The sequence below is a fragment of the Molothrus aeneus genome, chromosome 3 (assembly GCF_037042795.1).
Source record: "Molothrus aeneus isolate 106 chromosome 3, BPBGC_Maene_1.0, whole genome shotgun sequence".
In the NCBI taxonomy this organism is placed as follows: Eukaryota; Metazoa; Chordata; class Aves; order Passeriformes; family Icteridae; genus Molothrus; species Molothrus aeneus.
The window spans coordinates 112,273,621-112,301,107 of record NC_089648.1 but is presented as its reverse complement, the minus strand read 5'-3'; the positions used below and the strand labels follow the sequence as shown (position 1 = coordinate 112,301,107).

Genomic DNA, 27,487 nt, shown 5'->3' with positions numbered 1-27,487 from the left:
CCAAAATTGTGGGAAGTAAACCCGCATTTCCCGGGATTGTGGGAAATAAATTTAAATCTCCCAAAATTGTGGGAAATAACCCACATTTCCCAGGATTGTGGAAAATAAATCAGAATTTCCTGGGATTTTGTCATATAAATCTGCATTTCCTGGGATTGTGGGAAATAACTGCGAATTTCCCAGGATTGCAGGAAATAAATCCCATATTTTTTGGGGGGATCATGGGGAATTAAATCCGAACTTCTCGGAATCGCGGGAAACGAATCCAAATTTCCCAGGGATCGGCGGGAGCCGGCTTTAAAGCCGCCCCAATGGAATTCCAACCGGGAAAGGCCGCCTTGCTCTCCCTCCTCTTCCTGGCCTCTCTGGTCCGCCAGTCCCCGGGGAAGTCCCTTCCCGCCGGCTACCGGGAGCACGAGGATCCGCGGGGATCCCCGGGATTGATCCGGTGCGGCGAGTACAGCAACCAGGTGCTGCCGGACGGGCGGTGCCGCATCGTGGCCACGCTGCCGCAGGGCGACGAGCAGCGCTGCCCGGACCTGTTCCGCTGCACCGACGAGGTCTCCTACTGGCTCCACGAGAACGAGGAGCGCAAGCAGCAGATCCTGGAGCTGCGCGAGCTCATCTCCGAGCTCCAGGAGGAGCTCCGCAACCACCGGCACCGCCTCAAAGCCCTGGAGATACAGGTGAGGTCCAAGGGGTCGTAGGGGGTTTGTTCGGTGCGGCAGTTCTGGTTTTTGGGAATTTGGGAGGAATGGAATCTCCTCCACCTTTGGTCCCTCTTAGCAGGAGCTGTGGCTCCGTCCCATTCCCAACGCCCTGGAGATCCAGGTGAGGTCCAAGGCCGCAGCCCCATGGGGTTTGTTCGGTGGGGCGGTTCAGGTTTTTTGGAATTTGGCAGGGATTTGGATCAGGAGCATTCCAGGGTTAATTTCCTCAAGATCAGTCCCAGACCTCTGGGTTTCATCCATGGAATCTCCTCCACCATTGGTCCCTCTTAGCAGGAGCTGTGGCTCCGTCCCATTCCCAAAGCCCTGGAGATCCAGGTGAGGGTGGCGACCGTGGCGGGCGTTTTATTTCCCTGGGGGATTCCGGCTCCTGGAGTTTGGCAGGGTTGGAACTTGGATTCCAGGGTTAATTGCCTCAAAAACAGTCTCGAATCCTTGAGTTTTATCCATGGAATCTCCTTAACTTGTGGAAGGGCTGTGGCTCCATCCCATTCCCAAAGCCCTGGAGATCCAGGTGAGGTCCAGCCCATGGGGGTTTTGTTCGGTGGGGCGGTTCAGGTTTTCTGGAATTTGGCAGGGATTTGGATCAGGAGCATTCCAGGGTTCATTTCCTCAAGATCAGTCCCAGACCTCTGGGTTTCATCCATGGAATCTCCTCCACATTCGGTCCCTCTTAGCAGGAGCTGTGGCTCCGTCCCATTCCCAAAGCCCTGGAGATCCAGGTGAGGGTGGCGACCGTGGAGGGCGTTTTATTTCCGTGGGCGATTCCGGTTCCTGGAGTTTGGCAGGGTTGGAACTTGGATTCCAGGGTTAATTGCCTCAAAATCAATCCCGAATCCTTGAGTTTTATCCACAGAATCTCCTTAACTTGTGGAAGGGCTGTGGCTCCATCCCATTCCCAAGGCCCTGGAGATCCAGGTAAAAGTGGCGCCCATGGGGTTCATTCCGTGGGTGGTTCCAGCTCCTGGAATTTGGCAGGGTTGGAACTTGGATTCCAGGGATAATTCCCTCAAGAACAGTTCCAAATCTTTGAGTCTTATCCGTGGAATCTCCTCCATGGAATGGAGGAGATTTTGGAAAGGCAGTGGATCCATCCCATTCCCAAAGCCCTGGAGATCCAGGCAAAGGTGTCCCTGGGAATATTTTTGGTGGGCGCTTCCATCTCCTCGGATTTTGCAGGGTTGGAACCGGGATCAGGAGCATTCCAGGCATAATTTCCTCAAAAACAATCTCAAACCCTTGAGCTTTGTCCATGGAACACCCTCCACCTCCGATCCTTCCTAGGAAAGGCTGTGGATCCATCCCATTCCAGGACGGTTTCCCCACACCAGGCCTGGATTTCCGCCCATGCCATGGATCAGGAGCATTCCCACACTCCCAACCTGCTCTTCCCTGCCCTCTCACAGAATCCTGGGAATATCAGTCTGGCTGGGATCCTCCGTGAGAATTCCAACCCCAACCATGAGAATTCCTTGGCATCTTTGACCCACCACCCCACCACCCCGCCATCATTCCCAATCCCATTGTTTTTCCCATTTTTTCCCCCCCGCGCCGGCAGCAGGAGGAGGCGGCGGGGCGGAACCAGAGCCTGCTCCAGAGGCTGCAGGACCTGGAGCAGCATTCCCGGGAATCCAGCACGCTGCAGCACATCCAGGCCACGCTGCTCTACGACATCCAGGCGCAGATCAACAACATCTCGGCGCTGGCCGACTGGGCCTGGAGGAACCCCAGCTGCCTCCACCCCGCCGACATCCGCGCCCAGCAGGAGATGCGGCATCCAGGTGGCAGCGGGAACGGGGCCGGGAATGGGGCCGGGAACGGGGCCGGGAATGGGATCGGGAATGGGGCCGGGAATGGCGTGGGGATCCCGCTCCATCCCGGTTCTGTGAAGACTTCCATTGCTCCGTGGGTGTAGGATGCGCTCAGGATCACACCTGGACTTTGCACAAATCCTGGCATCCAAAAAACCCCCACAAAAATTCCCAGAAATCTGCTTTTACCATGAAAAAAAATCTTTTTGTCCCGCTTAAAAATGCAATTTTTTTTTTTTTAATTTCTCTGGTTTTAGTGATTTTTTTTTTCTTTTTTTTTTGGCTGGGATTTTTGGTTCTTTTCCAGGAAGAGATGTAGCATGCAGGTGGTGGGAATGGGATCGGGAATGGGATTGGGAATGGGGCCGGGATCCCACTCCATCCCAGTTCTGTGAAGACTTCCATTGCTTTTCCAGCTCCGTGGGTGTAGGATGCACTCAGGATCACACCTGGACTTTGCACAAATCCTGTGAATCCTGGCATCCAAAAAGCCCCCAAAAAATTCCCAGAAATCTGCTTTTACCATGAAAAAAATTCTTTTTTTCCCGCTTAAAAGTGCAACATTTTTTTAAATTTCTCTGGTTTCAGTTAATTTTTTTTTCTTTTTTTTTTTTGGCTGGGATTTTTGGTTCTTTTCCAGGAAGAGATGCAGCATGCAGGTGGTGGGAATGGGATCGGGAATGGGATTGGGAATGGTGGTGGGATCCCGCTCCATCCCAGACCTGTGGGGGTTTCCGTAACTTTTCCAGCTCTGTGGATGTGGGATGTGCTCAGGATCACACCTGGAGTTTGCCCAAATCCAGGGAATGTTTTCCATCCAAAAGCCGAAAAAAAAATCCAACTGAACGATTTTTTGTAAATTCTCTGGTTTTAGTGAATTTTTTTTTTCTGGGTTTTTGGGTATTCTCCCCAGAATAATTTCAGATTTTCCCTGGAATAATTTGTGATTCTCCCCAGATTACTTTCAGATTTTCCCCGGAATAATCTGTGATTCTCCCCAGAAATATTTCAGATTTTCCCTGGAATAATTTGCGATTGTCCCCAGAATAATTTTGGATTTTCCCTGGAATAATTTCAGATTCTCCCCAGAACAAATTAAATTTTTCTTGGAATAATTTGGTATTTTCCCAGGAATAATTTTGGATTTTCTCTGGAATAATTTGAGATTCTCCCTGAAATAATTTCAGATTATCCCCAGAATAATTTGGTATTCTGCCTGGAATAATTCCGGGATTTTCCCTGGAATAATTTCGGATTTTGCTTGGAATAATTTATGATTCTCCCTGGAATAATTTCAGATTTTCCCTGGAATAATTTGGGATTCTCCATGGAATAATTTTGGATTTTCCCCAGAATAAGTTCAGATTTTCCCTGGAATAATTCGTGATTCTCCCAGGAATAATTTTGAATTTTTCCTGGAATAATTTATGATTCTCACGGGAATAATTTCAGATTTTCCCTGGAATCATTTGGGATTCTCCCTGAAATAATCCCCTTTAAGTTCTGGAAAACTCTGCAAAAATCCCCAGTGACCATTGAAACCCGGACCCTCATTGCCAAAATTTCACCCCTGAACCCCCAAATCCCGGAATTTTTTTTTTTTTCCCAGCTTTTTCCCAACGTTTACGGGAAAATCCGTAACCGCGTCTCCCTTTTCCCGCTCCCGTTCCCAGAAATCAAGCACGGCCGGAACTGTCCCATCGACTGTGCGTCCGTCTACTCCAACGGGCTCCGGAGATCCGGGATTTACAGCATCCTGCCCTCCGTGCGCGGAATTCCCATCGAGGTCCTCTGCGAGATGGACACCGAAGGTCCGGAATTCCCGAGGGATTTCTTTGTTGTTGTTGCTGTTGTTGTTGTTGGATCCCGGTGATTCCAGGGCTGGTTGGGAGCTGGGATGGTTCCCAAGGCTGCCGGAGATCCGGGGAGGGTTTGGGAATTGCTCCGGTGGGAATTTTGGGGCGTCCCGGGATGTTGGAGGGATGATCCTGGTGGGTCTCATCCGGATATTCTGGGATTTGAGTTCAAGGCAGGCGTGGGGAATCCTAAATCCTGGAATGGTTTGGGTGGGAAAGGACCCTTAAATCTCGTCCCGTTCCAATCCCGGCACCTCCCGCTATCCCCCTGGGTGATCCAATTTTCCTTGGATGTTCCCAGGGATCCAGGGATTCTCTGGGAATTACAGCCCAGCCAGGAATTCCTTCCCAAATCCCCAAATCCCGACCCTCTGGCCATGGTGGGAGCCATTCCCTGTCCTGCCATTCCAGGTCCTTTTCCCAAATCCCTCTCCAGATCTCCTGGATTGGCTCCATCCCCATCCCAACTCCTCTCCAGGAGGAGATCCAGGAGCTTCCCTGGGAACTGGGGACTCCAGGAAGGGTCTCCCTTCCCTTTTCCATCCCCGAATTCCATAAAAATCCCTCGGGATGGATCCTGAGTGTCCTTGGTCCCAGAATCCCGGAATGGTTTGGGATGGGATCCATGGACCTTCAATCCCGTGATCCCAGGGTGCTCCAACCTTTCCTTGGACACTGCCAGGGATTCTCTGGGAATTCCAGCCCAGTCGGGAATTCCTTCCCAAGATCCCAAAATCCCGAAATCCCAACCCTCTGGCCATGGTGGGAGCCATTCCCTGTCCTGCCATTCCAGGCCCTTTTCCCAAATCCCTCTCCAGGAAGGAATTTCGGGATCCGGGGATTTCACTGGAAATTCGGGACTCCAGGAAGGGTCTCCCTTCTCTTTCCCATCCCCAAATTCCATAAAAATCCCTCGGGATGGATCCTGAGTGTCCTTGATCCCAGAATCCCATTGATGGTATCCATGGACCTTCAATCCCACAATCCCGGGGTGCTCCAACCATTCCTTGGACACTGCCAGGGATTCTCTGGGAATTCCAGCCCTGCCCCTCCCCACCCTCCCAGCCAGGAATTCTTTCCCAAGATCCCAAAATCTCAAAATTCCCGACCCTCTGGCCATGGTGGCAGCCATTCCCTGTCCTGCCATTCCAGGCCCTTTCCCCAAATCCCTCTCCAGCTGGAGATTTGGGATTTCTCTGGGAATTCCAGCTCAGCCGGAAATCCCTTCCCAAAATCCCACCCCAATATCCCCATTCCCAGCGGGAAGCCATTCCCTGGCTCCTGCCCCTCCACCCATTCATCCCAAATCCCAGAATCCCAGCTCTCCTGGACAACTCCAGGGATTCGAACTCCGCTTTTGCCCGACGGATCTGCCTGGAACCCTCCGGGTTTCCCCCTGGATTCTCCCGTTTTCCCGTCAGGGGGCGGCTGGACCGTCATCCAGAGGCGCCAGGACGGATCCGTGGATTTCAACCGGACCTGGAACGAGTACAAGGAAGGGTTCGGGGACCTCAACGGGGAATTCTGGCTGGGCAACGACAACATCCACAGGATGACCAGCCAGGGGGATTATTCCCTACGGATCGACCTGGAGGACTGGAATAACAAACACAAACACGCCTTCTACCAGGTCTTCAGGTAAAACCCGGGATGATTCCCGGGATTCCGAACCCCCGGGCAACGGGAATTCCGTCCGGGGAGGTTTCCGGGCTGAGCGCAGCCTCTCCTTCCCTTCCCGCCTGGATTTCACCCCAAATTTGGGATGGAAGTTGGACGTGAGCCAGGGAATGTGCGGCGTCACCCGGCCGCGCCCAAATTCCAAATCCATGGAGGGAGGAGGTGTGGGATCCCATGGATAATCCCTGGCACTCTCCCCGGTTTTTCTGGCCCCAGCTATTGAGCTCTGAGTCCAAAATCCGAGGATTTTGAGGGATTTGTCCCAACATTCCTCAAAGGGGACTCAAAATTTTTCCCAGTCTGGAATTTTTCATCCCCACTCAATGATTTCCTGGAATAGTTTGGAATTTCCGGCCCTTCCCCTTTTCCTGTGTTTTATTTTTCCAACTGCATCAGCCACATCCCGGATCATTCCAGAGGGACCAGGAGTGTCTGGATTGTCCCATTCCCTGTTTCTCCTGCAAATGCTCGGGGCTCCTGAAATCCTGGAATGTTTTGGGTGGGAAGGGACATTTCCAACCTCATCACATCCCATGGGAAGGGACACCTCCCATTATCCCAGGCTAATCCAAGCTTTCCTGGGACACTGCCAGGGATTCTCTGGGAATTCCAGCCCAGCCAGGAATCCCTTCCCAAGATCCCACCATCCCAAGCTCCCCTTTCCCACTGGAAGCCATTCCCTGGCTCCTGCCCCTCCAGCCCTTGCCCCAATCCCAGCTCTCCTGGAGCCCCTTTGGGATGGGGAAGCGGCTCCAAGGATTCCCTGGATCCTCCCCTGATCCAGCTGCACATTCCCAGCTGCTCTCCCAGCCTGCCATTGGATCCAGCCCCATCCCAAATATGGGAAGGAATTTTGGGATCCAGGGGCTTCACTGGGAATTCGGGACTCCAGGAAGGGTCTCCCTTCCCTTTTCCATCCCCAAATTCCATGAAAATCCCTCGGGATGGATCCTGAGTGTCCCTGATCCCAGAATCCCGGAATGGTTTGGGATGGGATCCACGGACCTTCAATCCCATCCCAGGGACACCTCCCACGATCCCAGGGTGCTCCAAATCCACCCTTGGACACTGCCAGGGATCCAGGGATTCTCTGGGAATCCCAGCCCAGCCAGGAATCCCTTCCCAAGATCCCACCATCCCAAGCTCCCCTTTCCCACTGGAAGCCATTCCCTGGCTCCTGCCCCTCCAGCCCTTGCCCCAATCCCAGCTCTCCCGGAGCCCCTTTGGGATGGGCAAGCGGCTCCAAGGATTCCCTGGATCCTATTTTTTTCCCTTGGAGCCACATCCCAAAGTATTTTTCTGCTGGGACAGAATTCCATCCCGGAGCCATCCCAGCAGCTCCAGAGGATCCCGGAATGGTTTGGGTGGGAAGGGCCCTCCAATCCCATCCCATTCCATGCCCTGCCATATCCCTGGCGCAGCCTGGGATTCTGGGAGCTGTCAGGGTTGGAATGGGATGGGCTTTAAGGTCCTTTCCCACCCAAACCATTCCATAATTCCGTGATTCCACTAATTTATAATCCCTGGGATGCTCCTTAAGTGGGGAGCTCTGGATAATTAATCGGATTTTCCCAAGGCTCCCACATTCCTTTGTCGTGGTTTCCCAGTCTTGCTTCACTCCCTCATCTTTGGGCTGAAAATTCAGAATTTTCACCCTGAAATTCCCAAATTCCCGACCACACCCATCCCACAGAAAAGAAATAAAAACCCCCTCATCCTTGGTTTTTTGAGGAGATCAATCCCAGCAGGGACGCAGCCTGGGCAACCCCGCCTCAGGAACGGAAAATTAAAATTCCGACACAATTCCAACAATCCCAAGGAAAAATTCCTTTGTTTCCCCCCCTCCCGCCACTGGCAGCATCGAGGACGAGGAAAATTCAGAATTCAGAATATTCAGGATATTCAGAAAATTCAGAATATTCAGAATATTCAGAATATTCAGAAAATTCAGAATTTTCATCCCGAAATTCCCACACCCATCCCACAGAAAGGAAATAAATTCCCTCATCCTTGATTTTTCGAGGAGATCAATCCCAGCAGGGACGGAGCCAGAGCAACCCCACCTCAGGAACGGAAAATTAAAATTCCGACACAATTCCGACAATCCCAAGGAAAAATTCCTTTGTTTTTCCCCTCTGGCAGTATCGAGGATGAGGAAAATTCAGAATATTCATAAAATTCATAAAATTCAGAAAATTCAGAATTTTCATCCCAAAATTCCCAAATCCCTGACCACAGAAAGGCAATAAAATGCCCCAGGCTGGAAAATGAAAATTCCGACAGAATTCCGACAATCCCAAGGAAAAATTCCTTTGTTTTTCTCCCCCCACCGTCAGCACTGAGGACGAGGAAAATTCAGAATTCAGAATATTCAGAATATTCAGAAAATTCAGAATTTTCATCCTAAAATTCCCAAATCCCTGACCACAGAAAGGCAATAAAATAGCCCAGGCTCGAAAATGAAAATTCCGACACAATTCCGACAATCCCAAGGAAAAAAATTCCGTTCTTTTTCCCCCCCCCACTGGCAGCATCGAGGACGAGGAAAATTCAGAATTCAGAATATTCAGGATATTCAGAAAATTCAGAAAATTCAGAAAATTCAGAATTTTCATCCTAAAATTCCCAAATCCCTGACCACAGAAAGGCAATAAAATAGCCCAGGCTCGAAAATGAAAATTCCGACACAATTCCGACAATCCCAAGGAAAAAAATTCCGTTCTTTTTCCCCCCCCCACTGGCAGCATCGAGGACGAGGAAAATTCAGAATTCAGAATATTCAGGATATTCAGAAAATTCAGAAAATTCAGAAAATTCAGAAAATTCAGAATTTTCATCCCGAAACTCCCAAATCCCCGACCACAGAAGGCAATAAAGTACCCCAGGCTGGAGAATGAAAAAAATGAAAAATTCCGACAGAATTCCGACAACCCCGAGGAAAAAAATTCCTTTGTTTTTCCCCCCCCCCCCCCAATCCTCGGCAGCATCGAGGATGAGGAGAACTTCTACCGGCTGCACGTGGACGGGTTCAGCGGCACCGTGGAGGATTCCTTCGCTTGGTACCACGACAAGAGGAGCTTCAGCACCCCGGATTCCGGGAACGTCTGCGCCGAGATCTCCCACGGGGGCTGGTGGTACCACCAGTGCTTCTTCTCCAACCTCAACGGCGTCTACTACAAGGTGAAGGGAGGGGATGTTGGGAGGGAATTTTGGGGAATTTTTCTTTTTCCCGGTTGGAGATTTTTTTTTTGCCACGCCCCCCCCCCCCCAAAAAAAAAGGGATGGATGTCAAGGAAAAGCGGGATGGAGAGGGTGGGAGGGTGTTGCTCCTGGAATCGTGGAATTGTTGTGGTTGGAAAAGTTCTCTGAGGCTGAATCCAACCATTCCCAGCAATTCCAATCCTGATACTGATCCGTGTCCTCCCAAATCCATCCAGGAATGGGAAATCTGCCCAAAATCCAACCAAAATCCAACCAAAATCCAACCAACCCTCCCCTGGCACAGCTGGACCCCATCCCTCATTTTCTGGGAGATCATTCCGGGATTGTTGAGGTTGGAGAAGTTCTCTGAGGCTGAATCCAACCATTCCCAGCAATTCCAATCCTGACACTGATCCGTGTCCTCCCAAATCCATCCAGGAATGGGAAATCTGCCCAAAATCCAACCAAAATCCAACCAACCCTCCCCTGGCACAGCTGGACCCCATCCCTCATTTTCTGGGAGATCATTCCGGAATTGTTGAGGTTGGAAAAGTTCTCCGGGGCTGAATCCAACCATTCCCAGCAATTCCAATCCTGCTCCTGTGTTTCCAAGAGGTTGTTTTATCCATGATCCCATCCCAAAACGCTGCCAAGTGTTTTCCACTTATAGTGGGTTTGGTTCGTTACTTAAATTAATGTTAATTAATTTAATTTTGTTAATTTAATGTTGTAATTTTCTTTAGTTATGTTAATTAAATTAATTTATTTTAATTTGTCATTATTTTTTCAATTTTGAGATTTATTAAATAATGTGTTGATGAGTGGGTTTGGTGTTATTATTATTATTATTATTATTATTATTATTATTATTATTATTATTATTATTATTATATTATTATTATGTATCATAATAAAATTAATTAATATAATAATATTGATAAATATTATTAATAATACCATTAGTACAATAATATACTAGTAATATTATAATGATAATATTATATTAATATTATATAGTGTTATAATAATATTATAATTATTTTATATGATAATGTTACTATTATATTATTATAATACATAACAGTATTATTTTTTATTTTATAATTATTATATATTTATATATTTATATAATTTATATATATATAAAATTATATAGATTTATATAATTTATATAAATCTATAAATCTATAAAATCTATAGAATATATAAAATACAGAAAATCTATAAAATATATACAAATGTTTAGAAATATAGAAACAATAAATATTATTGTTAATAATAATTATTATAATTACTATAAATTATATATTATCATATATTATAATTATAACGTATTTAATTTTTGTCGTGACACAGGATTAGGAGAGAGGTAAAGTCGATTTAAACCTTTAAAAGGCTACAAACCAGCATTTTATCAAAAGCAACTAAAAGTTCTAAAAACGGACTAAGAATCAAACCAAATTATTTTATTCTTTACTGATTATGTTGTTTTTATGGTTTTGTTAATATGTCTGTATTTTGGGGTTGGTTTTTTTTGCCGTATTTTGGGTTTTTTTGTTGTATTTTGGGGTTGTTTTGGTTTTTTTTTTACCCGATCTCCTTTCCCTGCTCTCCCCCGCAGGGCGGCCGCTATTCCATCAAGAACCGGAAGATGCTGGGCCCGGACGGGATCGTGTGGTATTCCTGGAAGGACACGGACTACTATTCCCTGCGGAAGGTGGTGATGATGATCCGGCCCCGCGCCTTCCGGCCCCACCTCTCCCCGTGACGCCTGCCCGGGACCTTCCCCGGCTCCGCGTCCCACGGGACGGCGGGAAGGGAGGGCCGGGAATGGCGCCGGGAAGCGGATTCAGGATGGGCCAAGCTGGTGCTGTTGGGTTTTGTGGGAATGGGCCCAGCCGGGATCCAACCGGGAATTGATCCCAGGGATCCAACGTGGGAGATCTCCTGGGAATGTGGAGGTGGTTCCTGGGAAGGGAATGGATCCAACAGGGATCCAGCACGGAAGCGATCCGAGACCTCCAATGTGGGAGATCTCCTGGGAATGTGGAGGTGATTCTGGATCCAGTTGGGATCCAATGGGGAATTGATCCAACATGGGACATGTCCTGGGAATGTGGATCCAACCAGGACCCAAATCCCCTGGGAATGTGGAGGTGATTCCTCGGAAGGGCATTCCCAAGACTAAATCCAGCTTGGAAGGGAATGCATCCAATCAGGATCCAAATCTGGGAATGTGGAGGTGATTCCTGGGAAAGGAGTGGATCCAACCAGAATCCAACCGGGAATTGATCCGAGTGCTCCAACGTGGGAGATCTCCTGGGAATGTGGAGGTGATTCCTGGGAAGGGAATGGATCCAACAGGGATCCAGCATGGAAGCGATCCGAGACCTCCAATGTGGGAGATCTCCTGGGAATGTGGAGGTGATTCTGGATCCAGTTGGGATCCAATGGGGAATTGATCCAACATGGGACATGTCCTGGGAATGTGGATCCAACCAGGACCCAAATCCCCTGGGAATGTGGAGGTCATTCCTCAGAAGGGCATTCCCCAGACTAAATCCAGCTTGGAAGAGAATGCATCCAATCAGGATTCAAATCTGGGAATGTGGAGGTCATTCCTGGGGAAGGAATGGATCCAACCAGAATCCAACCGGGAATTGATCCCAGGGATCCAAGGTGGGAGATCTCCTGGGAAGGTGGAGGTGATTCCTGGGAAGGGAATGGATCCAACAGGGATCCAGCATGGAAGCGATCCGAGACCTCCAATGTGGGAGATCTCCTGGGAATGTGGAGGTGATTCTGGATCCAGTCGGGATTCAACGGGGAATTGATCCAACGTGGGACATGTCCTGGGAATGTGGATCCAACCAGGACCCAAATCTCCCGGGAATGTGGAGGTGATTCCTGGGAAGGGAATGTGGATCCAACCAGGACCCAAATCTCCCGGGAATGTGGAGGTGATTCCTGGGAAGGGAATGTGGATCCAACCAGGACCCAAATCTCCTGGGAATGTGGAGGTGATTCCTGGGAAAGGAATGGATCCAACTGGCATCCAACGGGAAATTGATCCGAGTGCTCCAATGTGGGAGATCTCCTGGGAATGGGGAAGGGAATGGATCCAGCCGGGATCCAACCGGGAATTGGTCCAAGTGCTCCAACGTGGGAGATCTCCTGGGAATGTGGAGGTGATTCTGGATCCACTTGGGATCCAATGGGGAATTGATCCAACATGGGACGTGTCCTGGGAATGTGGATCCAAGCAGGACCCAAATCTCCCGGGAATGTGGAGGTGATTCCTGGGAAGGGAATGGATCCAATGGGGAATCGATCCGAGTGCTCCAGTGTGGGAGATCTCCTGGGAATGTGGGGGTGATTCCCGGGAAGGGAATTCCCAAGACTAAATCCAGGATTTCGGGTGCTGGGAATCAGCTCCAGGCTGATCCGCGTGGAGTTCCATGCCCGCCAACCCAATGGGAATTTCCCAAGGGAAGCAACGGAAGCGCTCCTGGGGGGGTTTTCCCCGTGGGATTTGATGGAGCAGATTTTATTCCTGAGGATTTGCATCCCGTTTCCGAAGATCCCGAAGATCCACAGCCGCGGGGATGCAGGGAATCGGCTCCGAGGGAAACTGGGAGATCCAAGGTTCATTCCCAGAGATGGAATCACGGGAAAACGAGGAAGGATTGTGTTCCACACCCTTGGGAATAAAAATATTCCAAATGCAAGGATTCCAAAGCGCAAAAAAAACCCCCAAAAAACTGGGAAGTTTTTCCATTTCCCCTTCCATTTTCACCTCCCTGCCCTTCCTCCGGCAAAGAATTCCGGATGGATTTCCCGTCCATCCTAAAAGGGGATCAGGAATGATCAGACAGGATTTAAACCCCATTTTTTTCCACTGCCTTAATCTGGATAATTAGAATTGATTTGGCTAATTTGAATAATTGATTTGAATAATTAATTTGGATAGTTAATTTTAATTTTCCATGGGTAGTTTCAGCCGGAAACCCTCCTTTTTTCCTGGCTTTGCCTTTTCCCGGGATCTGGATTTGGAATCTGGGACTCGGCTCCACCCTTCATGAACTTGGTGATGAATATTTAATTTAATTTAATTTAATTTAATTTAATTTAATTTAATTTAATTTAATTTAATTTAATTTAATTAATATTGAACTCAATATTTAATTAGATGACCATTTTTCCTATTCCATGTTTTCTGAGGAGGGAAAAATGGATTTATCCCTTCCAACCATTCCCTTCCCTCTTGGTGCTCTCCTGGTGGATTCCTTCTGACATTCCGGACTCTGTTTTCCCTGGAATGTCATTTTTTATGGATAAATCCATGGAAAAGTTGCCTTCCAAGCATCCCACAAATAAATAATTCCCAGAGAATGAACCAATGTTTTTTTCTTGTTTCCCAAGATTCTCCTGGATGTGTTTTGGATCTGAACATTCCCATTGGATCACCAGCCAAAATTCCATGATCCTTCCTGGATAATATCCTGCTAAGGGATTAATGAATCACTTAATAAGCAGAAGCTTAATTAATTAATTAATGATCCCATTACTGCTTTTATCCCAGGTGCAAATTCCTCCCTTTTATCCAAGTCTTGGATTCCAGGAGGATCCAGGGAATCCTTGGAGCCTTTTCCAGAAGGAAAGGAGAGCTGGGATTGGGGCAAGAGCTGGAGGGAGCCAGGGAATGGCTTCCAGTGGGAAAGGGGAGCTTGGGATGGTGGGATCTTGGGAAGGGATTCCTGGCCGGGCTGCAATTCCCAGAGAATCCCTGGATCCCTGGCAGTGTCCCAGGGGTGGATTTGGATCACCCTGGGATGGTGGGAATTGTCCATGGGATGGGATTGAGGGTCCATGGATCCCATCCCAAACCATTCTGGGATTCTGGGATCAAGGACACTCAGGATCCATCCCCAGGGATTTTTATGGAATTCGGGGATGGAAAAGGGAAGGGAGACCCTTCCTGGAGTCCCGAATTCCCAGTGAAACCCCTGGATCCCGAAATTCCTTCCCAAAGAGGAGTCGGGATGGGGCTGGATCCAATGGCAGGCTGGGAGAGCAGCTGGGAATGTGCAGCTGGATCAGGGGAGGATCCAGGGAATCCTTGGAGCCGCTTGCCCATCCCAAAGGGGCTCCAGGAGAGCTGGGATTGGGGCAAGGGCTGGAGGGGCAGGAGCCAGGGAATGGCTTCCAGTGGGAAAGGGGAGCTTGGGATGGTGGGATCTTGGGAAGGGATTCCTGGCTGGGCTGGGATTCCCAGAGAATCCCTGGGAGCGTCCCATGGAAATGTTGGAGCGTCCTGGGATAATGGAAGGCATCAATGGGAGAAAAAGAATTCCCCAAATCCTCGTTCCTCCGGATTCCCCAGGCCGTGGAATGCGATCATCCTGGAATCCTGGAGTGGTTTGGGTGGGAGGGGACCTCAAAGCCCACCCCATTCCATGGACAGGGACACCTCCCACCATCCCGGGTTTTTCAGGAAGTGTGGATGGATCCATGTCCTCTTTTCCTGCCCCACCTGGACACCACGGGAATCCCAGCTGCACCCGCAGGGAAGCCCAACCCCCTTTCCCTGGATTTGTCTGATCCCACACCCATGGGAATCACCCATCCTCAAAGATTCCCAGGATCAGGGAGGATCCTGGGATCTCCTTATCCCGGATCAGAGAGGATTGGACACTTTGGACCCTCTGGAATGCTGCTCCTGAATTTTGTTCCCATTTTCTGATGGAAAAAGACGGAAGGGGAACATTCCCATTGCTTCCTCCGTGGAGCTGGACCAGGAATTCCCAGGATTTCCTCCTGACCCTGAGGAACGGATTTTTTTTTTTTGCCTATTCCATGGATATTCCACGGATGGATGTTCCCATCTCATATCCAGCTCTTTCCCAGTTTCCTCCTCTCCCAGCACACGGATGGAATTGGGATCCGACTCCCAGCTCCAGGTCTGGGACGGGAAAATTTCATGGGATGAGTTTGGAACTCCCAAATTTTGGGGAATGGGGAGGGAGGGGGAACAGCCCAGCCTCCCACCCTAATTCCCTCCTTTTCCCAACAGTGGGATGCCCCAATCCCGAAAAAAAAAAAACCACACGGGAAGCACCGCAGGGATCATGGAAACCAAAGGAAAGGCCAAGGCAGTTTTATTTACATCCGTAGTGTACAAAAAAAAGGACAGCTCGTGCCACAATCCGTCCCCGATCCCGTTTTCCCCCCTTTTCCCCAGGGTTCTCCCCGGGGCTCCGGGTCGGAGCTCGGAATGTCTTACCCGGACACGGCGGAGACCCAACCCCTTCGTTCACACACGGGCTGGAATTTTGGGGGGAGCTGCAGCACTGGGAAGCGCTTCCAGCAGCTGGGAGTGCAGGGAATTCCCACCCCGTCCCCTGGAAAATCCAATTCTTCCTTCTCCCCGCCCTTCCTGGAGGCAGAGAATCCCCCCGGGAATCATGGCAGCTCCCAAAAAAAGCATCTCCTGGAATACTGAGGAGGTTTTCCACCCTCCCTGGTGTCACCAGGAGGTGCCACCGCGTGTCCCCAAAGGGTTCCCATGGATATTTTTCCCTGCTCTCCGCAGGGCTCCGTCCCACCTCCAGCTTTTTCCCTGAATTTTCCCTCATTCCCTTCCACCGTGGTCTCCACAGCCCTGCCCTGGCTTCTCCTGCTGCTCCATCTCCGGGAGCCGATGGTTTTCCAGCTGGAAAAGGGGGGGGTTTCACCCAAGAATTCCCAGTGGGGTTGCGAATTCCCATTTTTTGGGAGGTTCTTACTAAAAAAGCTTCTTTGGGAATTCACGGGGCTTTCCAATGTCACCCCTTGGGAAGGATCATGGGCGTCTCCAACAGCTGGGAAAAAACCTTTGGAGCAAGGGAATTTCACTCCCTGACCACTTCCAACGGTGGCGGTGGGTAAAAAAAAACTTCTCCCCCTTCCCGAAACGGTGCTGGAAGGGCAAAAAAATCCAGGAAGAGATCCCAAATCCGGGCGGGAGCAAGGGAGGGAGGGAGGGACACCAAGAGATGCCGCAGCCCACGGATGGGATGGGATGGGATGGGATGGGATTGGACGGAGAAGACTCCGGAGGGATTCCCGCCCGCCCCGCCTGCCCAGCACCAAATTAAAGTCACACACGACGCACATTTCCCACAATTCCCGCCCCACCCGCTCCGCATTCCCGGGATTTGCCCCGGGCATCACCTCCTCATGTCCCCTCCGGACCTGGCTGACGGGGCGGGACCCACGCTGGGGTGGGCATCCCGAAATTCCCGCCCTCATCCCTTTCCCTCCCCACCCTCCCCCGGAACGACGACGACGACGACTCCGATGGCTTCACCCCCTCAACTCGTCACATCCACGAACAAAGAAAGCAGAGGAACGTCCACCATTCCCACACCATTCCGACCTTGGAGCTGCCTGGAAGCCTCCGGCACCTCCCCGGAGCTGTCAGTCCGAGCAGAGCCTCTTTACCTGGAGGCTTCTTCCTTGAGCTCCTTGTTTTTCCTCACTTCTTCCGCGTGTTTGTCCTGTGGGATCGGGAAGGAGGAGGGGGAGGAGGAGGAAGAGGAGGAGGAGGAAGGAGGAGGAGGAGGAGGGGAACACGCGTTAGCCGGGTTCCAGGATTCCGGGATCCCCACGGACAGCGGCTCCGGAGGGGTTGAAGGCACGAGGTTCATCCCAAGCGTCCTCTCCTCCCCTGGGGTCACTTTAAGGGCTGCTGGTGGCACTTGGGGACACTTTGTCCTCGCCCTCTGGCTACGAGGGAGACGTCAACCGTCCCGGGAAGCCCCATGGAGCTGGGATTGGCTGGGATTTTCCGGCATTATCTGGCGCTCTCCGCCTCTGCCCCAACGGAGGCGTTCGGAGAAGGGCCCTGGGCGGGCTCCGGATGTTTTGGAGGGAGCTGGAGGTGGTGAGGGTGGGATTTTCCGTGCGGAGGTTGGGAACAGACCTGATTCGGGAGAGAGAAGAGGGCTGGAAGGGTGGGAATGGCTCCCAGCACGGAGCTGGGGAGCTGCTGGATCCGTGGGATGGGACACGGGGGGAGATCCGCCAGCCCGGAGGTGGGAAAAGTGCGAGGGGAGCGGCGGGGATGGGGCTGGGATGGAATTTCCAGAGAAATTCGGGAAATCCTGGAAATTGGGGCTGCCCCTGGATCTCTGTAAGTGTCCAAGGAAGGGTTGGATGGGGCTTGGAGCAACCTGGGATAGTCCAAGGAAAGGTTGGAGCAACCTGGGATGGTCCAAGGAGAGGTTGGAGAAACCTGGGATGGTCCAAGGACAGGTTGGACGGGGCTTGGAGAAACTTGGGATAGTGGAAGGTGCCGGGGGTAGAACCGGATGATCCTAAAGGTCCCTTCCAACCCAACCATCCCAGGATTCTACAATTCCTGGGATTCTGAGTCCCGCCTCGGTGGGACACGGGAAAAGGAAGGGCTTTGCTTATCCATGGACAAGACCCAGATCCCAACTCTCCGACCTCTCCCAAGCCTACAGATCCACCCAGGCAGGACCCTCCCCAATCCCAGTGGATCGCTGAGTTTGGGTGGGAAGGGAAGCGGGACCCCCAGGAGCCACCATTATCCCGAATATCCCGACTCATCCCAACCCCTTTTCCCGGCGCCCACCTTCTCCTGGAGGCGCTCCAGCATGGCCGCCAGGTGGGCCTCGCGGTTCTCCTTGTTGGATTCCATCTTCTGCGCCAGCTTCTCCTTGGCCATCTTGATGAAGTTGTTGTTCTCCTCGATGGCCTTCTGGATCACTTCCCGCTCGTGTTCCCGCTTTTCCGCCAGGTGCTTCAGCAGCTCCGCCTCCTGGTACTGGGGGGGGCGGCATTCCCGGGATAAAGTCACCTCTTCCCAAAAAAAGGGGGAACCCAAAAAAACCAGGGTGGGGGAATTCACCCACCTTCCTCCTCTCCTCCGCCGCTTCCAGCTTCTTCTGGATCTCCTCCAGGGAGGGGTCGCGGCGCCGGGGCAGGGAGGCGTTGAATTCCGGAATTCCGTCGAAGGACGGGGGCTTCAGGATGACCTCGAAGGACTGGCCCGAGGTGCGCTTGTTGAGCTCGATCACTTCCATGTCGGAGATGACGCACCAGGTCAGATCCACCGTGTCTGGGTTGGGGGGGGGAAAGGGGGCGTGGGATGAGCGACGGGAATTCCCATTGCCGGGATTTCGGCACCCGTGGAAGCCGATTCTGCCATCCCTGGTATCCATGAGTTTCACCAAGGTTTAGCCCAAAAAGCATCCCTGGGGTTCAGGGATGTGGGAAGTGGGGGTAAAATATCTGGGATTCCCATGGATGGGGCTGAGGTGGGAATATTTGGGAGAGCTGAGGGGTTGGGAATGTTCCTGTCTCTCCATCTCTCCCTGCTTTGGGAAGTGGGAATGGGATCATGGTCCCTTTTCCAGTGTGGATCCTCCTGGATAACCTGGAGGAGCCCCCCAAGGCTCTTCCATGGGCTCTGGACATGGATTGGGATGAATCACCTGGAGCTGAAAAATACGGATATGGGATGATGGGATAATCCTGGAGCCTCCCTGGATCCCAACCCATCCATGAGGTCAGGTTGGGAATATTTGGGAGATCTGAGGGTTGGGAATGTTCCTGAATCTCCATCTCTCCCTGCTTTGGTTAGTGGGAATGGGATCGTGATCCCTTTTCCAGTGTGGATCCCCCTGGATAACCTGGAGGAGCCCCGCAAGGCTCTGGACATGGATTGGGATGAATCACCCGGAGCTGAAAAATATGGATCTTACATTCTGGGATGAAGGAACTGAGCCCTGCTGGATCCCAACCCATCCATGGGGTCGGGTTGGGAATATTCGGGAGATCTGCGGGAGCTGCCCAAGCCCCTCCAGATCCCAACCCAGCCTTGTGCTGAATTCCCAGAAAACTCCAGAGCTTCTGTGCCCCAGGGTGACCCTGCTCGTGCCAAGGAGGGGCTGGATCCCCCCAGAAATCCCGGAATTCCGGGGGTTGGGAAGGGGGTCCCACCTTCGTAGGCGTAGGTCGGCTTGTTGAGGGGATCCGAGAGGAAACAGGAGCAGAAGAGGGAGACGAGGGGCAGCTCCTTCATCTTCTCCTTGTAGGCTGGGAAGAGACGACGGCGTCGGGATCAGAATTCCAAGTGGGATCAGAGGGATGGAAGGGTTGGGATGGAAGGGAAAAGGGATGGAGGGGATTCCAAGTGGGATCAGAGGGATGGAAGGGCCAGGGAAGGGGTTGGGATTGGGGGAAAAACGGGATTGAGGGGATTCCAAGAGGGATCAGAGGGGTGGAAGAGCTGGGGAAAGGGTTGGGATGGACGGAAAATGGGATGGAGGGAATTCCAAGGGTCAGGGAAGTTTTGGGATAGGGGTCAGTGGAATGAGGGGGCTGCCATGTATTAGGAAAAGTTTGGGATTGGGGTCAGTGGGATGAGGGAGGCTCCACGTGCCAGGGAAAGGGTTGGGATGGGGGAAAAGGGATGGAGGGATTTCCAAGGGTCAGGGAAGGGATGGGATTGGGATCAGAGGGGGGTGGGGGGAGGTTCCATGTGCCAGCAAAAGTTTGGGATTGGGGTCAGAGGGATGGGGGTGCTCCATGTGCCAGGAAAAGTTTGGGATTGGGATCAGAGGGACTGAGGGGGTCACTCCATGCCAGGCAAGGGCTGGGATTGGGGTCAAAGGAATGGAGAGGCTCCAGGTGCTGGGGAAGGTTTGGGATCGGGATCAGAGGGAAGAGGGAGGCTCCACATGCCAGGGAAATGGTTGGGATGGGGGGAAAAGGGATGGAGGGATTTCCATGTGCCAGGGAGAGGGGTGGGATTGGGGTCAGAGGGATGGGGGGAATTCCACATTCCAGGTAAAGGGATGGGATTGGGATTAGGGGGAAGAGGGAATTCCATGTGCCAGGAAAGGGATCAGGATCAGAGGGATTCGAGAATTCCACATTCCAGGGAAGGGATGGGATCGGGATCAGAGGAATGGAGGAAATTCCACATTCCAGGAAAGGGATGGGATCGGGATCAGAGGAATGGGGGAAATTCCACATTCCAGGGAAGGGATGGGATTGGGATCAGAGGAGTTGGGAATTTCCACATCCCATGGAAAGGATTGGGATGGGGATGGCGGCCAGCCCCAAACATTCCAAGCAGGATGAGCTGAGGATCCCAGACGTGCAAAGGGAAAACTCAGGAATGGCCCGGGATTGTCCCGTGCTGTCGATCCCAGTTTGTCACTACTGGGATGGGATTGGGGAGCACTCCAGGGTCGGGATGACACCTTGGGATGGGTTTGGGGAGCACTCCAGGGTCGGGATGACAGCCCGGGATGGGTTTGGGGAGCACTCCAGGGTCAGGATGACAGCCTGGGATGGGTTTGGGGAGCACTCCAGGGTCGGGATGACAGCCCGGGATGGGTTTGGGGAGCACTCCAGGGTCGGGATGACAGCCCGGGATGGGTTTGGGGAGCACTCCAGGGTCAGGATGACAGCCCGGGATGGGTTTGGGGAGCACTCCAGGGTCGGGATGACAGCCCGGGATGGGTTTGGGGAGCACTCCAGGGTCGGGATGACAGCCCGGGATGGGTTTGGGGAGCACTCCAGGGTCGGGATGACAGCCCGGGATGGGTTTGGGGAGCTGAGGATGGGGGTGAGAGGTGGGGGGGGTTGTGGGGTGGCGTACCGGCCAGAGTCATGGCGAGGAAATCCTTGGAATTCTGCAGGAAAAGCGATCCTGGGCCTGCGGAGGGAAGGAAGGGATCGGGTCAGCGGTGAGGTCCTGGGAATGGGATGGTGGGATGGAAGGATGGAATTATGGAATATAGGGATAGTGGGATATAGGGATAATGGGATATAGGGATAATGGGATATAGGGATATAGGGATGATGGGATGGGATAGGATGGGATGGGATAATGGGAAGAGATGGGGTGATTTGGGATTTGGATGGGATGGGATAATGGGACAGGAACACACTGGAGTAATGGGATTGTGTGGGATGGGATAACGGGATGGGATGGGATAACGGGATGCGATGGGATGGGATAATGGGATAAGGGGATGGGATGGGATGGGATGGGATGGGATAAGGGGATGGGATAATGGGGTGGGATGAGATGATTTGGGATGGGAATGCACTGGGATACTGGGATGGGATAATGGGATGAGGATGGGGTAGGATAATGTGATAGGAATGCAATGGGATAATGGATGGGATGGGATGATTTGGAATGGGATGGGATAACGGGATGGGATAATGGGATGGGATGGGATGGGATAATGGGATGGGATGATTTGGGATGGGATGGGATAACGGGATGGGATGGGATGATTTGGGATGGGATGGGATAACGGGATGGGATGGGATAATGGGACAGGAACACACTTGAGTGATGGGATTGTGTGGGATGGGATAATGGGATGGGATGATTTGGGATGGGATGATTTGGGATGGGATGGGATAATGGGATGGGATGATTTGGGATGGGATGAGTTGGGATGGGATGATGGGAAGGGGTGGGATGGGATAATGGGACAGGAACACACCGGCGTGACGGGATGGGATGGGATGGGCACGCACCGGGATGACGGACACATCCCGTGGGATATTCCTGCCACACTCCGCCCTTCCCAACCCACACACGTGTGGACACGTGCCGGGAGCCACACACGGACACACCTGGACACACCTGGACACGCCTGGACACGCCTGGACACACCTGGACCCCTCCCAAATTCCCCCTCCAATTCCCCCCACTCGTGTCCCAACATTCCCAGCCCTCAGCTCCCCCCTTCCCATTGCTCCAGGATCCTCTCCTGCATCCCACTGGGATCATCCCCGGGATCTCCAGGACCCACACCCACCCCCAGGGCTTGGAATGGGAATTGGGAATGCTGAAAACCAGGATAATCCAGGCTGTCCCCCATTCCTGGGGTTTTTGGGTGTGGAAATGTGGAATCGCCCTTCCAAAGCACGGAACGAGGTGGGATTTGGGGATTATTCCCAGATTTTGATCCCCAAATCCCTCCTGCGAAACAGGGATCCTTAAATCCCCGCAGCTCCCGAGGGAATGAGCATTCCAGGGCTGCGCCATGCCCCACCCATCCCGATAAATTCCCAGCCCTCCTTCCCAAATCCTGCTGGGAATCCCAAAAATAACCTGGCTGCAGCTTCCAGAGGCTGCTGGGAGGAGGTGGGAACAGGGAGAAAATCTGGGAAATATCCAGCTGGGATCCACTTCTCCTGACAGGGCTTGGGTGGGGATGGATTCCTGGGTTCTGGTTATCCACGGATAACCCAGCTGGAAGCCATTCCTTGGCTCTGGCATTCCCACCCCAAATCCAGCTTTTCCCTGGGATCCGCCAGCATTCCATGCCCGCTCCCCAGCCCTCACGTGGCGTTCCCACGGGATGAAACGTGGGGATCGCCCACCAGGGCCGGAACGGGTGGGAAACGGGATCCATCCCTATGGATACGGCAGGATGGGAGGGGAGTGGCCCAGCCCCGTTCCTGCCTGGATTGGAGACGATTTTCCAGGGGTTTGGAGGAGGGAATTCCTTCCCTGCCCCGTTCCCAGTGGGAGTGGGCTGTGGCAGGGGATCTGCTGCCGTCACCCCAAAATCCCCGTGTGGATGGGATGATCCCGATCCTGACCAGGCTATCCCATTCCTGAACGAGCGATCCCATTCCCAGACAGGCGATCCCATTCCTGAATGTGTGATCCCATTCCCAGACAGGTGATCCCATTCCTGAACGTGTGATCCCATTCCTGAACGTGTGATCCCATTCCCAGCCAGGTGATCCCATTCCAAACCACGCCATCCTATTCCTGGCTGCACAATCCCATTCCCGACCACACAATCCCATTCCCGAACACGTGATCCCATTCCAAACCACGCCATCCTATTCCTGGCCACACGATCTCATTCCCAGCCACACAATCCCATTCCCAACCAGGTGATCCCATTCCTGACCACTTGATCCCATTCCCGACCACGCTATCCCATTCCCAGCGAAGTGATCCCATTTCCAGCCCCACCATCCCATTCCCGACCACACGATCCCATTCCAAACCACGCAATCCCATTCCTGACCATGCCATCCTATTCCCGACCACACAATCCCATTCCCAACTATGAGATCCCATTCCCAGCCACGGGATCCCATTCCTAGCCAGGTGATCCCATTCCCAACCACACAATCCCAAAATCCCAAACATGCAATCCCATTCCCAGCCCCGCCATCCCATTCCCAACCTCACCATCCTATTCCAAACTACATGATCCCGTTCCCAAGCATGGGATCCCATTCCCAACCACACAATCCCATTCCCAGCCAGGTGATCCCATTCCCGACCATGCCATCCTATTCCCAACCATACAACCCCATTCCCGACCATGTGATCCCATTCCCAGGCACAAAATCCCATTCTCAACAACACCTTCCCATTCCCAGCCAGGTGATCCCATTCCAAACCACGCTGTCCTATTCCTGGCCACACGATCCCATTCCCAGCCACATGATCCCATTCCCAACCCCGTGATCCCATTCCCAGCCACACCATCCCATTCCTGACCACACAATCCCGTTCCAAACCACGCCATCCCATTCCCGACTGCGTGATCCCATTCCCAGCCAGGGGATCCCATTCTGAACCATGCAACCCCATTCCGAAACACACAATCCCAAAATCCCAGCCACACAATCCCATTCCCACCCACACTATCCCATTCCTGGCCACACAATCCCATTCCCAACCACATGATCCCATTCCCAGCCACACCATCCCATTCCCAACCTCGTGATCCCATTCCCAGCCACAAAATCCCATTCCCAACCACACAATCCCATTCCAAACCACACCATCCCATTCCCAACCACCAAATCCCATTCCAAACCACACAATCCCAAAATCCCAGCCACACAATCCCATTCCCAACCACACCATCCCATTCCCAACCACACCATCCCATTCCAAACCACCAAATCCCATTCCCAACCACACCATCCCATTCCCAGCCACGGGATCCCATTCCCAAACCGCGGGATCCCATTCCCAGCCAGCCGCACGTGGCAGGGCGAGGGATCCCGCAGGATCCACCCTCCGCAGAGCTGCCTTCATCCCTTTTCCCACCCTGAATCCCATGGGAAGGACCCTCCCATCTCCCATCATCTCCCATCTCCCATCATCTCCCATCTCCCATCATCTCCCATCTCCCATCTTTTTCCCTGGAAAAAGCATCCACCCATGGATGAAGGAATGGGAAGGGATTTGTGGAGGGGGGGGGTCCCCATTCCCTGCCTGGAAAACTGGGAAGCTCCAGAGGGGGGAAAAATGGGATGGCAGTTCCTTTTCCCTCCCCCCCCCACCCCTCATCCCTTTTTTTCCATTTCCCTGGAATAAAAATTCCAGCGGCCGCTTCCACCGGCAGAAATTCCACATTTTTTGGGGGGGGGGGGGCTCTGGGTGGGGCCGGCGCAGCCCCCGAGGGGGTGCAGAATCCCGGGAATGCTGAAGAGGATCCTCCCAGGACAACAGGGCGAGGGGCTCCCAAAAATCTGGGGCAGGGTGGGGATCCCAGGAATGCGGAGGGAGCGGGGTCCGCCCCGGGAATTTGGGACTCCGAGGATGCTGGGGGCGGGGGGGGGGCGAAATCCCGGGATTTTGGGGGGGTTCGGGTGCCCCGAGGATTTTGAGGGTGCAAAATTCATGATTTTGGGGGGTTTTGGACCTCGAGGATGCTGGGGGGGGGGCAAAATCCCGGGATTTTATGGGGATTCCGGTCCTGTGAGGATTTTGAGGGTGCAGAATCCCAGGATTTCGGGGGGATTTGGTCCCCCGAGGATGTTGGGGGGGGGTGAAATCCCAGGATTTTATGGGGGTTGGGGTGCCCCAAGGATTTTGAGGGTGCAGAATCCCGGGATTTTGGTCCCCCCAAGGATTTTGAGGGTGGAGAATCCCGGGATTTTAAGGGGGGTTCTGGTCCCCCAAAGATTTTGAGGGTGCAGAATTCCAGGATTTGGGGGGGGTTTGGTTCCCCAAGGATTTTGAGGGTGCAGAATCCCGGGATTTTGGTCCCCCCAAGGATTTTGAGGGTGCAGAATCCCGGGATTCCGGGGGGGTTCTGGTCCCCCAAGGATTTTGAGGGTGCAGAATTCCAGGATTTGGGGGGGGGGGTTTGGTTCCCCGAGGATTTTGAGGGTGCAGAATTCCGGGATTTTAGGGGAGTTTTGGTCCCCCCGAATATGGTGGGGGGTGCAGAATTCCTGGATTTTAGGGGGATTTGGGTCCCCCGAGGGTTTTGAGGGTGCAGAATCCCGGGATTTTAAGGGGGCTCGGGTCCCCCAGGGGTGCTGGAATGGGGGTCCCCCCCCTCAGAAATGGGGGTCGCCGAGGATCCCGGGATTTTGGGGGGGGGGGGGATCCCCTAAAGGATTCTGGGGGTGGGGGGGATTCTGCGGATCCCCGGAAAATTCTGGGAACTCTGGGAATGCCGGGGGTGCAGAATCCCTCGGGAATTCTGGGGGTGCGGAGACCCCGAGGACGCTGATCCCCCCCCAAACCCAAACTGGGGGGCAGCAGCCGAGGATGAGGATGGGGATGAGGATGGGGTGGGGAGTGGGGAGGGGGAAATCTCCAAAAAGAAGGGGATAAGGAATTCCAGACAGATGGAAAACGCCCCGGGAAGAGCGGGACCAGCACCCCAAAAGGGATGGGGACACCAGGGGGGACAAAATGGGGACCCCCAGAACAAAACTGCCGAACACCCGCCCCCTCCACCCCAAACCCATCCAAACCCTCCTGCCCTGAACGGAACCGGCTAAAATTAAAAATTCCCCCAAAAAAATTCCCAAAATAGACCCCCCCGAAAACTGCCCCCCAAAAAATTCTCAAAAAAAAAGCCAAAAAAATCCCCCCCCTCAAAAAAAAAATTTCACAAAATAATCCCCCCCAAAAAATGGCCCCAAAAAATTGTCAAAAAAATTCCCAAAAAATTCCCATAAAATTCCAGCGGGGTCTGCCGGACTCGCCCCACGGCGGTGGTCGCGCTGCTCCTCTCCCCACATCCTTTACGACCCCCCACCCCCCAAAATCTGCCGCACTTTAACCCCCCCCTATACAGACCCCCAAATCCACCCGAACCCTCCTGCCCTGAACGGAACCGGCCGAAATTCCCCCCAGAAAATCCCCATAAAATTCCAGCGGGGGCTGCCGGACTCACCCCACGGCGGCGGTCGCGCTGCTCCTGGCGCTCTCCCGGCTCCTTTAACGCGGCTTTGGAACATCCCGGGCGGGGGGTCCCCAGCGCCCCCCATGACATCATCGCCCGGCCCTCTGATTGGTCGAGAGCCCCGTGCGAATGAGGGCCCCGCCCGGTGACGTCACAGCCCGCAGCTATTTTGGGGGTTGGAGCAGGGAAAGGGGAAAAAAAAAAGACGGGGGAAAAAAAAAGGGATGGGTGGAAAAATTAAGGGATTAAAAAAAAAAGGGGGGGTTTTGGGGTGAAAAATGGGGATTTTGGGGGTTGGATTGGAAGGAGGGATGCGGAGCAGGGAGGAGATGGAGGGGACAAAGTGACAAAGGGACACGGAGGGGTTCGGGGCGTCGCGAGGGGGGCGAGTGTCCCTGGTCCCTTTTGTCACATGGTGGGGACATTGGGGTGTCCCCCGAATCTGGGGGGCAGAGGAGTGACATCGATATGGGGGGGGCGACAATGGGGTGACACTGATATAGGGGGACAGTCAGGTGACATCGATATGGGGGGACAATGGGGTGACAACTCCAGGGTGGGGGGAGAGACAGTGGGGTGACATCGATATGGGGGGACAATGGGGTGACAGCTCCAGGGTGGGGGAGAATGGGGTGACATCGATATGGGGGGACAATGGGGTGACAGCTCCAGGGTGGGGGACAATGGGGTGACATCGATATGGGGGGACAATGAGGTGACATCAATGTGGGGGAGGGACAATTGGGTGACACCGATATGGGGGGGACAATGGGGTGATATCGATATGGGGGGACAATGGGGTAACATCGATATGGGGGGACAGTGGGGTGACATCAGTGTGGGGGGGAGGGACAATGGGGTGACATCGATATGGGGGGGACAATGGGGTGATATCGATTTGGGGGGACAATGGGGTGACATCGATATAGGGGGACAATGGGGTGATATCGATTTGGGGGAATAATGGGGTGACATTTCCAGGGTGGGGG

General features: G+C 52.9%; 2 protein-coding genes across 3 annotated transcripts; one reads left to right on the top strand and one right to left on the bottom strand.

Moving 5' to 3' along the window:
• The first annotated feature begins 311 nt into the window (after positions 1-311).
• LOC136554318 (fibrinogen-like protein 1) lies at positions 312-11,329 on the top strand. The gene is made up of 6 exons (XM_066546166.1): positions 312-686; positions 2,287-2,509; positions 4,213-4,350; positions 5,817-6,033; positions 9,057-9,252; positions 10,895-11,329. The coding sequence occupies exons 1-6, from the start codon at positions 312-314 to the stop codon at positions 11,039-11,041; spliced, it is 1,296 nt and encodes a 431-aa protein (XP_066402263.1). The 3' UTR covers positions 11,042-11,329.
• Positions 11,330-15,399: 4,070 nt separating this feature from the next.
• Positions 15,400-26,567, bottom strand: STMN4 (stathmin 4). Of its 2 annotated transcripts, none has more exons than XM_066547654.1 (6): positions 26,490-26,567; positions 20,951-21,007; positions 19,282-19,377; positions 18,192-18,397; positions 17,912-18,103; positions 15,400-17,236 (listed from the first exon to the last, which is right to left on the bottom strand). In XM_066547654.1, exons 1-6 carry the CDS (start codon positions 26,551-26,553, stop codon positions 17,108-17,110), a joined length of 744 nt encoding a protein of 247 aa, XP_066403751.1. In that variant the 5' UTR covers positions 26,554-26,567; the 3' UTR covers positions 15,400-17,107. The 2 variants fall into 2 exon arrangements, with proteins under 2 accessions (XP_066403751.1, XP_066403752.1); XM_066547655.1 differs by having other exon boundaries at positions 15,400-16,811; positions 26,490-26,566.
• Positions 26,568-27,487: the final 920 nt, after the last annotated feature.